Raw genomic sequence first — 16,435 nt, forward strand, 5'->3', positions numbered from 1 at the left:
ATTGATTCATAAGAATAAAATATATACGATCTAAACCTAAAATAGATAAAAATCATCAAGAAGTACTAACTAAAAACCAATTATTAAGAAATTTTGACTTTTCTAAATTAACGTTTACACTGATTGTGCTAATGTTTTCAGAGTACACAATATCCACATGCCTGAAACATTTAAGAATAAAAATAGCTACCTTATGGAAAAACAAGACATAAGGATGGAAGATACCCTGAAGCAAACAAAAACTGCAAATCAGGGTAGATGTAAAGCACATGAAAATGGTCCCAACACAGCATGAACTACTCTGAAGTTAAACAATGTACAAGTGTGTTTGAGATGAAGATTTAGTTAAAATCAGTTCCTTCGCAGCTGGACATGTGCATAGCTTTTTCCTCACTGACTATAGTCTTTTATCCAACAGCCCACCTTTGAAGTGGAAAAAATAGGAGCACTTGTGAATACCCTGGTAACAGATAAAGAAACATCAATTTAGCCAAGATGACATAGATCAAATGGAAAATAATCTGTCCTGGCAAGCTGGCCAGTAATTTGGTCATATCTGATCAAACTGAGGAAAATTACTAAACTGAATGAAAAGAAAGCTGAAAGAAAGCCAAATATCATTGATAATTCACAGAAAGTAAAAGTAAAATGAATCAACTGTGTTATATTTGCACATAAGTAATCAGGGGTTGAGGAATAACTACTATGCCCCTTGAAGCAGAACTGGACAGACTTCAGTAGGCAGTTCAGAGAGTTTGAACTGTCTCAGCATAAAATCTATACAAGCCTTCAAACTTTTTTGAGATAAACAACAAAAATCTTAAGACGAAACTTCCAAATCAAACGTGAACTCTTGATCTACCAAGAAAGAACCCCCCCCCAAAAAAAAAAAAAAGAAAAAAGAAATGGGTTCCAAGCAGGAGGAACAGTAACACAGTAACACAGAGCAGCAATCCTCATAGAACATAGAACATATTCTCCCCCTGGAACAGAACACGTCATTCAAAACAAAATTTAAAGAACTACTACATGCTCTCTAAAGACATAAGCAGAGAGGCAATCTAGATATACAGAATGCCATGCTGCTATGACACAGAGACAATAAAATTACTCACAAGCAGCATTTGCCCTTGGAAGACAGTGTTAGTCAGGCACTGTTGCCATCCCTGTGACTTCTCTTCCAACATTTCTGCCTTCCCCATTTGACTGAATAGGTCAAGAAGACCCAGCATTATTCCTGCTATACTAAAGCCACTCAGACAATAAACCTCCTAGCAAAACAAAGGGCAGGAGAGCAGCTTAATCCCCAATAGGATTCTCTCACCCTTTCCCTATTAATCCAAACTGAAGAAGTCTGCTCAAAGGAATTCTGATACTCATGAATAATAAATTCAGTCACACCATCAACATAAGCAAGGAATTTCCCTGAAGGACAGCTGAAAAAGAGAGTATAATAACCTAGACAAGGAACAATCCCTCCAATTCCCTTGTGCAATTGAAAAGTAGTTCTCAAAGCCCATTCACCTTATAGAGGTTAAATAAATTATTAGATGAAAACCAAATTTAGGAGGTAAACTTGCTCCAAGATTCAAACCACAAAAATCACGAGAATTGTTCCTACGACCTTAGAGAATCAAAAATCTTCTTCTAATTAAGACAATTTAACACAACACAAATGTTAATCATTCTACAAAAGAAGAAAAGATTGCTGAAACAGACATGTTGGAAATGCATTTAAGGCCTACCCAAGGTTATTCTATTGAACTAGAGCTTTTTGTTTGCTGAAGCCTTCAAAAGAAATTAATATGGGGAGTAAAGGCAGGGACACTGCCATATTGTCCGCCAAATAAAACCACTTAATAGGAGCTGAAGGGCAAATTTTTTTTCTTCCATCTGCTCTTTAGAAATATCTGCTGAAAGTCAGTTTTAGGTAGGAACACCACAGTTACATAGGGTTTTGTTTGTTTGTTTGTTTTTGTAAAAAATAAAATGCAAAATTACAACACCAAACTCCTGGAAAGAAGTAATTTAAGGAGGATGTTAACACAGAAAGTTCAGGATTATGTACATCTAATCACAAGACACTGGAAAAGAATGGAGAATAAGGAAAACTCTGAGTGGATATGACTACCGATGTAGTTTGGAAAAATCTCCTTGGTTGTCAGATGTAGATCTATGAAAAGTAAAACAAGATTTCTTCCTTGCTTTCCACTAAATTAGAGTTTATGTATCCCAAAGGATGTAAGCAGTCACCTGGATGACATCTAGAGATTATAAACAATAACCTGCTTCTTATATTTCTTTTCCAATTCAAAAATAAGCCCATGTTAACACATCTATCTAAGTAATATCTATAGAGGGATCTGGACTGGTTGGATTGATGGACTTAGGCCATTTTTATGAGGTTCGACAAGGCCAAGTGCAGGGTCCTGCCCTTGGGTCACAGCAACTCCAGGCAGCTCTACAGGCTGGGGCAGAGTGGCTGGAAATCTGCCCAGTGGAAAAGGACCTGGGAGTGCTGGTAAGCAGCTGACTGAACTTGAGTCAGTGTGTGCCCAGGCTGGCCTAGGTGGCCAAGAAGTCCGATGGCATCCAGGCTGGGATCAGAAATGGTTTGGTGAGCAGGACCAGCACAGTGATTGTCCCGCTCTAATCAGCAGCAGTGAGGCCAAACCTTGAGTGCTGGGTTAAATTCTGTGCTGCTCAGTTCAAGGACATTGAGGTGCTGGAGTGAGTCCAGAAAAGGGCAACAAAAATGAAGGATCTGGAGCACAAGTCTAATGAGGAGCTGGAGAAAAAGAAGTTCAGGGGAGACCTTATCATGCACTGCAACTACTTGAAAGCAGACTGCAGTGAAGTGGAGATTGATCTCTTCTCCCAGGTAACAAGTGGCAAAAGGAAATGGCCTCAAGCTATACCAGGTGAGATTTAGATGGGATATTAGGAAAAATTACTTCAGTTGTCAAGTATTGGGACAGGCTGCCCAGGGAAGTGGTGGAATCATTGTCCTTGGAAATGTTCAAGAAATGTGTCCATGTGTTTCTTGGGGACATGGTATAATGGCGGAGCTGGCAGTGTTAGGTTAATGATTGAACTTTATGACTTTGGAAGTATTTTTCAACCTCAGTGATTCAAGGATTTACAGTTATGAAGCCCCATAAGAAACACGTAGCATGCTTTAAAATCCCATGAGATTCAGCATTACAATTTATGAGAATAACTTTTTCAGATTCTACTGTCATCAACAACAAATGCCCTGTACACTCATCAAGGTCTAAGACTGTCTCATGCGCAAATTACCACCAAAAAAACTTACTTAAAATTACATATTCTTCTTAATAAGCATTGTCTTCTAATGGAAGACAAAACCCCAAGCAAACAACCTATGAATCAGTGTGAAACTTCCTTCAAAACTGTTAAATGGTTTTCAAACTATACATCAATTAAATAATTAAATCTTCATCAGAAGACTGATGAAATGACAGATTTGCCCATAATTAGGAAGGAGTCCTTACTTGGCAATTGCTGGAACTGAAATCCCAAAGGATACACTACAGCAGTAAAAGCACTGCATAGAAGTTTTATCAAAACCATAAATTTGACCTTGGTGGGCAAGAAATAGATCTGGCAGTAGCACTAAAATAAGTATACTGCTTTAGATATGGGTCAAAAATGTCCACACAGAAGCCACTCATCTCACAGTTAGAAGCTGCTGGATAGCTAGCAGATGTGGTTGATCTAATGTCTAAACAAGAATATGATTAAAGAAATAATCAAAATATCTTTCGCTGCTGTTTTATCAGAAGGGCATCACATTTGCAAAGAAGAAAATGAAATACCGGCAACAGCCTTCCCATTTGTACAAAAAGAGCATAATAATCACTACAAAACATATCTACACATCAAAAAGTAGATAAAATAATCCCCTGAGTAATGAAATCTAGGTTCACCCTTACCTGCAGGTGAGAGTGCCATACTTGTTTACAACCAAACCACAATTCAGGGAAATTTCCTTTTCTCACTCCATGAACAATTCAACTTATTTCAGAAAGACAAGATTAGAACAGATGACTAGATGCTCCTTCTTGATCTTGTATTCTCTCATTCCTTATTCTGTATGTTCTTGGCTCTATGTGTAAATAGCCATGCCTTTTTCGGGCCTTTTGCCCTGGGCTTCAGACACCAACCCTAGGCATGCAGGATTTACCCTCTCTGCATCTCTAGCCATTGCAGCATGGATTCCTGAAGCACAGGAATACTTTTTCATATCCAAAGGTCTCATTGGAGAAATATTGCAAGAGACTTGAGTTACTTCCCTCCTCGCCATAAGTTGACATTTTAGGGTTTTTTTTTCTTTTAAAAAACTTCAAGATCCTAGAAATTAAACCAATAAACTCAAACAAATATGACTGTGATCTTTGTATTAATAAATTTGTTTGTGCAGCTCTTAGCTAAGCAGATGTATCATACCCATTATCCCCAGAGCCATTTCATATTAATGGTATTACATGCCTTATTAAAAAAAAAACCCACAGAGATATTACCTCAGTTATTTAAACCAATGAAGAAGATGATATCCACCACTCCAGATATCAACATCAGAATTTTGCATTCATTAGAGGTTATAAAAGAAAACCAGTTTTGATTCAAACACCCATTTTAATGATGCTCATTGTATATAATAAATTGAACCACTGTAAATGTCACCTGAAAGGAATAAAACTCAATTTTTGTACCATCTGGAATGTACTCCTGATTAAGTTGTTCAGCAATGTGATTGTATCACCTAAACAAACTAATTAACATCAGAATGACACATTTTGCAGTTTCACTGGCATTTGTCTGTGTCCCATTTATTCTACATAAGTTCTTTCCCAGAATGACCTTATGCTCAAATAGTGCCATGAAGCTGGTGCATGTTAATTCTCTTTTCAAGAAGAAGCATATTTTTTATTAGCCCTTACACAATGCAACACCTTTACACAGTAGAGTTAGACAGACTGAACAACAAATTAGTTTTGGAACATGAAATCTGGAACATCAAAGTCTCTTCAGCTAAACAGCCACAAAGTCTCCTCAGCTACAATAGATTCACACCTTTTTGCTCTTCAATTTCCTTCTTTTCCTTTCTTTTTTTTTTAACAGAGCACATATTAGTCATCTTTTGTAAGTCACCTTTTTGTCTGAGAAATTTAAATTGCAAATAAAAATAAAATTCTATTTTCCATAGCTTCATCATTGTGAATTCACAGCTCATAGCTAATTCTTCTCCAACTTTTCATGGAAACAGTCATTGTATTCTATACAGAAACTACCACCAGATTTTCTGCTCCTGCACGTATTGATCTCAGCCTAACACAACACAAAAAATACTGTTTGCAAATACCATTGAAAGGCACCCCAACACCACCTTAATGTATGATTAACAGTACCTAACACCAACCAAGGACAGAGCCATTATTCTGAAGTGCTGAAGTGTTGTTTCTGTTCAACATTACACTACATAACTTCACAGTAAATTGGTTTCCAGGTTTATTGCCAAAGTAATTAAAAATTCAAAAGGTTGCTGTTTGAGCAGAACATTATGGAAAAGTATTAAATACAACGGAACCTGGAGATTATTTCTTTTTATAGTGAGAGAGCAGCAGGATGGGAGGAGCAACTTGAATAAGGAAGGTCATATTAGAAGTTCATATTTTAGCAAACACATTTCAGTGGAGCTTCTACTGTAGGAAAGGGCACAAGAAAAACTAAAAGGAGGGAACTGTTTCTAAAACAGTTTTTTTAGAACAGTTTCTAAAACATTTTAAAAAAAACAAAAAAATACTTCTGAGAGCTGGTTGAAAGAAAGAGTAAAGGCCAAGAGAGTTAAATGGATCATATGATGCGAGCATTAAAACTTATATTTGGTCTGGTTTTGCTTTATATTATCTTAATTCTATTTACTAAAGTACTATTTGATTAGTGTTCCTCCTTTTTTAATGTCAGAGAAGATTCTGGAGTATTACTTACAAAAAAATTTTTTTTAAAACCCTTTGGGAATAATAAGGTAGGGGAAGGAGGAGAGGGTGAGAGGGTCCAAACTTCGAAGAAACAAACCCAACCTTTTCATTAGGTTTAATTTCTGCAAGTTGAATTTTACTAGTGAATGTGCTCAGAAGAGATTATATTTAACTACTGCTATAAAATCAGTAATTTGTAATGTCTAGAAATTGCAGAAGGCCTACAGCCACATCCAGCGCATGATCCATCATTGCGCACACCTCAGATGGTAGCAGCTGATGGCATCACCTGGGGCAAATGAACACACAGTAGCGAGGAGAGTTACAAGTCAAGGGTGTGTAGTCTCCCAAGAGAGATGGTGATCAAAAGGATGTGATGATGAATAAGAGGTGTGTGGGAAGAAATTCTCAGCTGAGCTGTACATGAATGTATACACTATGTATAGCAGTGAAGAAATGCACTGTTATCATCTTGCTTTGCTCCCAGTGAAGGCAGTGATTTGTGTTCAACTGAAAATCCATCAATTGAACAGACAGCACACAAGTTTTGTCTGTAACAGAGATACAATCTCTACCAAGAGTGAGCAGCAATGGCAGTGTTGCATCCCTCTTGTTGTCATACAGCTGAACAGTAAAACCCTACCTGTGCCACCCAAAACCCACTGTCAGCCTCCCAGGAGACTTCACTAGGGTCTCCTATCTTCTGTGTCCCTACACACCCTCTGGGGAGAAAAGCCAGACATACCTCAAGCTCTCCAGCTGGAATAAGTCATGATGAAATGTTTAAGACTCTTAATTAAGATAAAGTTTTGAGTCTTCAACTTGTACTAACTTTTTGAATTTAAACACTCCTACTCTAAACCATTCATGGACACTCACTTGGGGTTTTATCTTGACAGAGGCTTGTTTCTATGGATCAAAAACCCTGCAGTAGAAGAGTTGTCCATTACTAAGGCTTTGTAACAGCTTTAGATCCTCTTCAGTGCCTTTATTGTTAAAATGCTTCTCCTGACCTCCAACGAAATCTTTTTTGCCACATGCTCAGCAAGTTATTTCTTCCTCCACATAAAAGTCATTTACATGTGAATAGATGCACAATGACCTATCCTCTGCTTAGACTAAGTCCTTTATCCTCCATCTACTGATTTTCCATACTTGTTTTATGGATGCTGCCAACTTCCTCTCTGAGCTTTTTGGAGTGGGTAATTCTATGGAGTTAATTACAGTGATAATTAAACTAAAATAATGGGTTTGTTTTGTTTGTTTGTTTGTATTGTATTTAATACTTTTCCACTTACATCAGCACAAGTTATAAAGAGAATCACCTTTTCTTTCACATTGTTAATGTAAATTCAACCAGTGCTCTCATTTCACATTAAAAAAAAAGACACAAGCCCAAGCATACACCATAACATCTCTATTAATACAAATTAGCATTGGCTCTGAGCTTAACTTACTCCATTTGAGATGATTAGATATAACTGCAGAACAATTAAGGATTGACTGACATGCACCAGATGGAATAAATTTGATTTCACAAGTAGCCAGTATAAAGTTCACATAATTAACTCTCATTCTGACATACTACATTTTGTTTGGAAAAGAGCACTAGGGTTCCAGCATCTTAGACTAAGTCCTTTATCCTCCATCTACTGATTTTCCATACTTGTTTTATGGATGCTGCCAACTTCCTCTCTGAGCTTTTTGGAGTGGGTAATTCTATGGAGTTAATTACAGTGATAATTAAACTAAAATAATGGGTTTGTTTTGTTTGTTTGTTTGTATTGTATTTAATACTTTTCCACTTACATCAGCACAAGTTATAAAGAGAATCACCTTTTCTTTCACATTGTTAATGTAAATTCAACCAGTGCTCTCATTTCACATTAAAAAAAAAGACACAAGCCCAAGCATACACCATAACATCTCTATTAATACAAATTAGCATTGGCTCTGAGCTTAACTTACTCCATTTGAGATGATTAGATATAACTGCAGAACAATTAAGGATTGACTGACATGCACCAGATGGAATAAATTTGATTTCACAAGTAGCCAGTATAAAGTTCACATAATTAACTCTCATTCTGACATACTACATTTTGTTTGGAAAAGAGCACTAGGGTTCCAGCATCTCAGCATTTTAATAAGTAAATTATTAGTCCATTTTTTCCTCAGATGAAAGAAATCATTAATTTTTAGATAATTCTATCCTCAAACTACAGATCCATATAATAATTTGGCCTACAGTTCTGTCTCCAGCTTAATAAAGCTGGATGGGAGCCCTACAAACTTTGATCATCCATTGACCAAAGTAAATATTACTAGGAAAAACACATGAAAAAGTATTGTTTCATTAAATTACATAAGCAAAACTTCCTTTGGCTCCAGGAGAAAGCCTAATGAAGTTGGTGCCACAGGCAGATCAGAGAGCTCACATTCACTCAATGTGTAAAACGAAGGACAAGATAACAAACATAAGGTGTTTAGAAGTAGTTTCCTACTGAATATATGACTGCGTGTCAGGCAAATCCTTGGCCAAAAAAATTAGAAGAGTCAGTTGACACAGAGCTCAGTCTTGAGAGCAAAACTTAAATCCAGAATGAGGCATGGTTCACAACAAAGAAGCGTGCCATGGAAAAGCCATGCAGGACAAACAGAAATATCCTTGAAAAAGAAAAGAGCTCATCAATGTTCCCCAGCTGCATAGGTAAGGCATATGAAACAACAGGAAATGTGTACACAATACCACAACGGTGCTATACATTTACCAAATAAAGGCTTTAACACATGGAAAGAAATGCCAGTAACTCACAAATACAAAAGCAGTATAAAAATGTTCTACAAAAAAAATTTGAAATACAAAGGAATATACCTATTTTCATACCGGATCTGAAATATTTGAGGGATGTAACAACAGAATTAATAACTGTACACTCTAAACAGATGAAGACTCCTTTGTACAGGAATACATAACACCATGTATTGCTGCAGATGGAGGGCTGGCTTAAACACATTAGAAATTACGGGGTCCATATTTAAGCACATACAAAACTTCAGGAAAACAATCTGTGTTTTTGTCTACATGCTTTAATGGCTATACTCTGGAATGTGACAATTAGAACTTAATTTCATTTCAAGACAGAATGAGATCAAAACAATTAATGAGCTTATGTATGGATGTAGCAAACTGTCATCCTGCAGTGAAGAATTAAAAGGTCATGTTATAATAACAGCTTTGTTTCTCTTGTATGGAATGGTTAACACTAAAAATTATGTTTCCAATTTCAGAAAAGTAGTAAATGAAAAACAGACAGGCAAAATTCATTTATTTCATATGGGTAGTTTCACTGCTGCTAAAATCAGAAAAAAAAAGAATACTAATAAAAAAGGTGTATATAGGTATATTTATTTTATTTCTGATCAAATAAAATTTCTTTAGCCCTGACAAAAGCATTACAATTTTATTTGTGCATCTGTAATGTAAGTGAAGAAGGATCTTGACCTCTATGTTGTTTATAAGGCAGTTAAAGGGGAAACAGTTGTTCATTAGATTTCTACTGACAACAGCAGCTGTGGGAGAGCTGTGTTTATTTCCCTTTTGCACCCAAGATGACTTGAATCTATATCATCCTTTTCCCAGGAGACTGCCTTAATCACCATACTGTAGCTATTGGGAAGGTGCTCAGTTTATCAAGAAAATTATAATTGAAGGTAATTTAAGGGAAAATGTTTCAAACTTTCACAGTAAACAGGCCTACATTACCTATGTCCTTCTTATTCTCATTCAAATTTTTCATTAACTGCAGTGGAACTTCCTGGTAGAATTCAAACAGTGACTATTCAAAGGAGATCCTCCTCCCCACTTTAGAAATAAGATCTAAACAAAATTTCAATAGTGGTAGGTTTATACTATGCCATTTCAAAAGTCTGTCTGTGTTGCATGCATGCTCCATGGGTAGATATTGAATTAAAATTACCATTTATTATTGTATGAATTTGGATTTTCAGAAGCCTTCATGATTGAAGACTTAATAAACTCATGGGACACCACCAATAGCTAACTCATTCTGGTCACAGCAAATGCAAACATGGTACTGCTTAAAAACAAACAAGCCAAGAGAAATCAGTCACCTGTCAGACAGCAACACAATTTTCCCTGATAGAATGTCAACAGAAGTTTAAAATTGTAATCAATCTGTATTCATTTCAGAGATACAGTTTCTTTTTCTTTCTTTAATGGCCTCGTCATATTTAGCAAAATTTTCAGAAAGACAAATAAATAGACCCAAAATTCTGTGATGTACTGAAAAAGTTTCTCAATTCTATCACTGCTAAGTTGGTCTCAATACTCATACATTTGGCATAATTTATATTAGAGCAGTTAACTTCCACAGTAGTAATTTTGTGTCTATCACCTTGTTGAAAAACACCTTTTAAATGTAATTATAAACCACAAGATAAAAGTTCCACAAAAATGTTGAGATTATCTTAAGTATACCCTAATAAAAGGGAATTTTGTCAACTGTCAGGTAGAACTTTTGCTACTATTTTTCTGCATTGTGATTTGTCACGTTAAGTAAGAAGAGCAAAAATTTAAACACAGAAGTGAAACTGGAAGATGAAGGATTTCAACTCATACCTGCTGATTTATAAACCTCTTAACTGAGCATATGATCAGAATCGTTTGCAAACAAATTCAAGGGTCAGACTAAAAGCTTTGCATCACTTCCTAAGCCTGCAGATAAACATATTCCTTATACATAAAATATAATTGTCACTACAAAAACAGACATGACCCAACTAAATAAAAGCATACAACCTCTTTGTGTCATAAGAATGAACAATTATTTGGCTATTCATTTTTTCTATGCATTGCTCTTCTGTTCATCTAATAGATTTTTAAGTCAGAACACACCATAAGGATCATTTATTTTGATCCTCTATGAAGTGTACTAATTTCTTTATCAAAACTGTAACTTCTCATGAGCTACATAATTGAAGGAAAAATAAACTGTTGCAGCTTTTCATTATGAAATTTTATCGCCAAAGGAACCTATCACTGAACACTTAAATTTAAATGGAATTTCTATTGAGTAAATGAAATCTTATTTCTTATTAAATTGGTTTCATCAGTTTTCTGTTTGTTGTCCACCCAAGCTAGGAATCCTAGCTTAATGCTAGGAAGTACACAGTTCATAAATGTTCCACTCTGAGTGGAGTAAACAAAAATTCACAGAATGGGTCAGGTTGGAAGGGACCACAGTGGATCATCTGGTCCAACCTCCCTGCTCAAGCAGGGTATTCCCAGAGCACACTGCACAGGACTGCAATCTCTAAAAGCATTGCATGAATTAACAGTGATGCAGTTCAAGTCACTAAATCTACAACCAGTAACAGTGACATTTATTCTATTAATAATGCTGGGATCAGCATGTGCCATGGGCATACTGTGCCTGGAATCATTTAAATGTGGTAAATGTGGTAAACAAAGATCTGCATCATCTGTGTCCAACTGGAGGATAAAAACCAGCATGTGTTGTGTGAAATTCCCTGCAGATGCAATGCTGAGCATAACCTATGCTAACATAAGTGCTACCTTGAACAAGCCCACATCTCTTGATGTGCAATTCCAGCAAACATTTCTGCTCTAATCAGAGGATTGAATAAAGAATTAGTGACCTAAAACACTGAGTGTCATATAAAGGAAAGTTTTATTCAGATGTGACAAAAGTCACCCTTTGCCATTTGTTCTTTTTTATAAAGAATTAACATTCTCACTGTGAGATCAATTTGATCAGCAAGTTATCACATTAACCTTCTTAGTAATTTTCTCTCAAAGCAGTCTTGGAAATTCACACTTTTTACACACACTTGAAAATTCAACCAAAATGACACTGCCTGCTTTTCAACAATCAAAAAGGACCCCAAATTTACAACTGAATACCTTCCCACCTCTCACCTTGGGACGATACTTCAGAAGGCAACTGCAATTCAGATTCATTGCATTCATGTACTTCAAACCTGTGTCTATTTACTAGCAGGGAGAAGTTCAAACATTACAGTTCTTGTTGGAGGGAAACTCTGAAGATCAAATTGTATGTTCAAACAACCACATTTTTCCTCTGTGGTTGCAGTCTTCTGAAATCTGAGAGTCCTGCTGTGGAGACACCCTCCCATAAATCTGAAGAAGGGTAAGTGACCTACCTTAGAGAGCCCTCCTACTTCCAAATAGAAGCAGATAATGAAAACATTCCAGGTGACCCACAGGGCAGTCCACACCGTGTACTAAACACAGAGCCGGATGAGAGCAAGAAAGAAAGAAAAATAAAACGTTACGATGAAACGATTTCATACTGAGCAGATCAATAATAAAAAACTGATATCAATAAGCATTGTTCTTCTGGGAACAGCCAAGAACAGAGAGTTCAGAAAAGGAGCTCCCCCTGCAGAAGTCCCCTAAGAACCACCGGAAATTACAAATTCAATATTCATTGCTGTACTAAATAAATACCAATAAAATAGATTTATTTTTTTACAGTTTTACACTATCCTACTGATATCAATTAAGTCCAAAATGCTGACTGGTTTTGAGATAACTCTGAGTCATTTTTAAATCACAATTTAGCTCTCTTAAAGGAAATTTCAGATAAGCAAAATACCTTAAATAAGTAAATATTACTGAAATAACATTTAAATTTTATGAAGAAAGGTACAAGAAAAAACCTCACCACCGAAAAACCCAGACCTATTGATCTGGTAATCTAGATTTTTTTCTTTTTAAACAAATAGGTAAGGTGTAAATCTGATCTCTTGAGAATCTTTCACAGTACAACATACTTTATTACATTAAAATTAGCTTGCTACTTCTCCAAGCCTTTTGCCAAGAGTCCGATCGAAAAAAGCACACTTAACAGTTTAACATACCCATATACCTCTCCTGGGTTCTCCAGCATGGTACTGAACTCATACAGCACCCATCGCATGAATGGGACATTAATTCATCTACTTCAAATCATCTTTTGCATTTTACCTGTTAGCACAACAGACTGGCACCATTTCTCTATGGATGCACTGTTTACTGACATGCAGCTGCACAGTATTCCCAAGGAACTCTCCAGGTACTCCACCTCAGGAGCATCTCATTCTGATGGGCCAAATGTCCCTGCAGCCATGCTGGAGCTGCATCCACTGGAACAAATGCAGTGAGCAGCAGCACTGCCACCTCACATTTACACACTCGGAGCCTTCACAGCGGAGAAAACCACTCCTAAGAGTTTTTGCAAGTCTACTTAGCTGTGACCAGATAAGGATTAGTACCTCTTGTTTTCTTCAATATAATCATTAAAGCTCCACATCTTGAACTACTGCATTGCACAGGTGCCATCAGTTTGGCCTTCTTGGGCAGTTTTGGGTTTTGTTCCCCTCTTCGTTCCTCTCCCTGTCACGTACAATGAAAGGTTCAGGTAAAGAGGTTTGAAGTTTTCCCCGCCTTGATTACTACCCCCTGCATTGGGCTATTTCTGTACATGAAAAGGGCAACTGCTTTAATATAGTTTCTTCAGAGGTAAGTAGGCAGTTGGGTAATGGTCCAAGAAGTAGGTCACTGAGAACCAAAACAAGAGTAACACTCCTGGGCCGTTTCCTCTGTCTTACAGAGAAGGGCAGTGTGGCAGCTGAAGGCTGGGTTATTATAAAAAAGACAAAGCTGTTGTGGTCTGTGAGCAATATGAGGTCTGTACTGTTCATATGACTAACCTAGAGCACATCACTTTTTACTACATTTGTTGGCTTTGTAGTAACTTGATGCCATCATCAACTACTGATTTTCTAGCATTTATATTTAGAACATTACGTGCAGAGAGTTCAAAATTAATGAACAACTCACACAATTCCAGTTGCACGTAAAAAGCAGAATTTAGACTATTTGGAAGTATTCTCCTTTTTAAGAAAGAATTTTTTATTTCTCTGTGAACTAAATCTGTCACCACAACAAAAGGAATTCTATTTGATCTGCCAGGCCAAGCCAAATCTGTTAATGGCCTCATTCTGTCCCATAGGCACCAATGCTGTACTATTCAGGCAGAAACTGCCAGAGCCTGCTTTCCAAGGCCAGGCTATGCTGTTTCACACAGTTAGGGCAAGTTTGGTTCCTGCCCCACCGTGAGGATTACTGAAAGAGAAGTGCAGGTGCAAAGCAGGTGTGCACCTTGAAACCCAGCTGCTGTGTATGGAGAAGCTCTTCCTACATTCACTGAGCGGCAGAGATCTAAATTTGAGATCCATTTGCTTTGTAAACATAACAATTACATTACATTCAGTAATTAGTACTATATGATTTTTTTAAGTAGGAAAGTTATTGTCTTCTTGGATATTCAAGGAGAAAATTCTTTCCTTGCATAGTTTTATAGGTACTTAAGGAAAGGTTATAAGACAGCAAAGGCAAGAGCGTGAAATTAGGAAATGTCAGAATTTGGACTATGCATGCCAACTTAATTTTTCTATTTTGTGACTGTATAATACAATCCAAACATCAGTAAAATCATCATAGATATCTTTCTATTTTAAAAGATCTTACCTCCCCTAACACATTTTATGAACAGCTAACTCAATTCCTCTTTTCTCCTTGTGGCTCAGATCCTGCTCTGAGGACAGAATATTAATTTCCTCATGAGGTTTACTAAGATGCTCATCACTGTAATGTGTGAGAGCTGCACAAACATTAACTAATTTATTTTATGTTATAAGGGAATGATACAGCTCTCAGAATGCAAATGATGTTCTGATACATGCAGAGATTACATTCAGAAATATTCATACATTATAAGCATCCAACTTGAGGTCCCTAAGAGTTCATTTTTCAGAATGCTTGAGGTTATACGCTGAGTTTATAAACTCAGTGTTCAGCTCCCTGTGGCTGAACATGCAGCACTTGTGCAAATCAGACCAAAAGGTCTCAAGACAAGAATCCAGAATGCAAGGGGAAAACAAAGCACGTGACAGGTTTTGTTGAAGTGACTCACTTTGTGTCAAAATAGGTTTCAGTGGTTGAGAGCAGAGATAAAACTCAGCTACTGAGCACAGCCTTCACAGCAAAAGCAATCTTTTTTTTTCCTATAGCACATGCCTCACTCTACCCATTGTCTTCTGCTTTCTGTAAAATCAGGTTTCTATTCTACATCTGTGATCACCAGAAAACCCCCAAATATCTATCCTTTCTACTGAAACTGAGGCAAAAATATAAGAATTAGTAGGTGTCTATCTAGTTCAAATCTGCAAATATATAAAAGAATCATTGTAAGACTGCAAAGTAAGACTGAAAAGGGCTTTAAAAGCAACTTTTCTAAATTTTGAGTATTTCTTTCTGAAAAAATTGTAATACTTTCTGACATTATATGTATTGAATGAATTTATATGAATATACCTTTTAGGTTAAAAAAACCCAAAACCACCAAGCAATATTCCATTAAGTGGCATCACACTAACACCTGCTTGAGTCATTAAAAAGGTGTAACTTAGATCCATGATGCAGATTTCTTATTTTTTCTAGCAGAGCAACAGTCTAAATTCTCTGTGGCCATCCTCTGCGTGAAGGGACAAGTCATGCATGCAATTTTCTCTCAGTGTAGGAATGGTCAAGGTCTGAGACATCAGGCCCACGCTGACCCTCAGGTTTCACTTCCCTCCCAGGCACCTAATCTGTGGTCATGATCTGACCTGCCATTTAACCTCTCCCATTCTGTGTCCTGAACATTATCCTGTCCATCCTGCTGGGTCTGCTCACTCTCACTTCCCCACATCCAGCAATTCTTTGGCCACCCACATCGTGACCATCCCAGCTCAGCTGGTGTCGTGGGTTTACAGGAAACAGGTTTTCTGGGAATGGAGTGGCCAGAGGCCAATAGGTGTTCAGATTCTAAAATTGACACCAGGCTTGGCCACTGAGGGTGGATGCGCCTCTGAGAACACAGGGGTTAGAAGCAGAGCACTCCCTTGGGAGCTCTCTCTTTGATTTCTGGTCAGCAAAGAGACAAGGCCTCCCCTGCCCGGCTTCGAGCTGGGCGGGGGAGGGAAACCTGCGGCCTGGCAGAGGTAGGCCTGACCTCTCAGGATGGAAGGGTGGTGGGGGGCACCAGGATGCGTTGGGCAGCCCCCCCCCAGGAGAGACAGAGGGAGAGAGGCCCCGAGAGGATTTGGGCAGCCCCCCACCCCACCCCAGCCAGAAGATGAGAGAGAGAAAGCTGGTACAGGCCTGTGGCCTTGAAGTGATATCGGCTGTGGAGAAGGAGGGGGAAGGGGGGAGTGCAGCAGGGAAGGAGCCTGGCCGTGTGCAGGAGTTTGTTAACCCCTTTCTGGACGATGAAGACCTCACAGAGCATTTGGACCTTTCCTGGAGGGGAGATGGAGTGGATGATAAAGAGGAAATGGGCAAG

The 16,435-nt window shown here is 37.6% G+C and overlaps 1 protein-coding gene across 1 annotated transcript in view; it reads right to left on the reverse strand.

Annotated features, from left to right (window-relative positions):
* NKAIN3 (sodium/potassium transporting ATPase interacting 3) overlaps positions 1-16,435 on the reverse strand; it is a 195,619-nt gene that overhangs the window by 160,890 nt on the left and 18,294 nt on the right. The window contains exon 4 of the mRNA XM_031058628.1: positions 12,210-12,290. Coding sequence (XP_030914488.1) covers positions 12,210-12,290 — 81 coding nt within the window. The remainder of the gene's footprint in view (positions 1-12,209; positions 12,291-16,435) is intronic.

The sequence above is a fragment of the Geospiza fortis genome, unplaced genomic scaffold (assembly GCF_000277835.1).
Source record: "Geospiza fortis unplaced genomic scaffold, GeoFor_1.0 scaffold121, whole genome shotgun sequence".
Lineage (NCBI taxonomy): Eukaryota > Metazoa > Chordata > Aves > Passeriformes > Thraupidae > Geospiza > Geospiza fortis.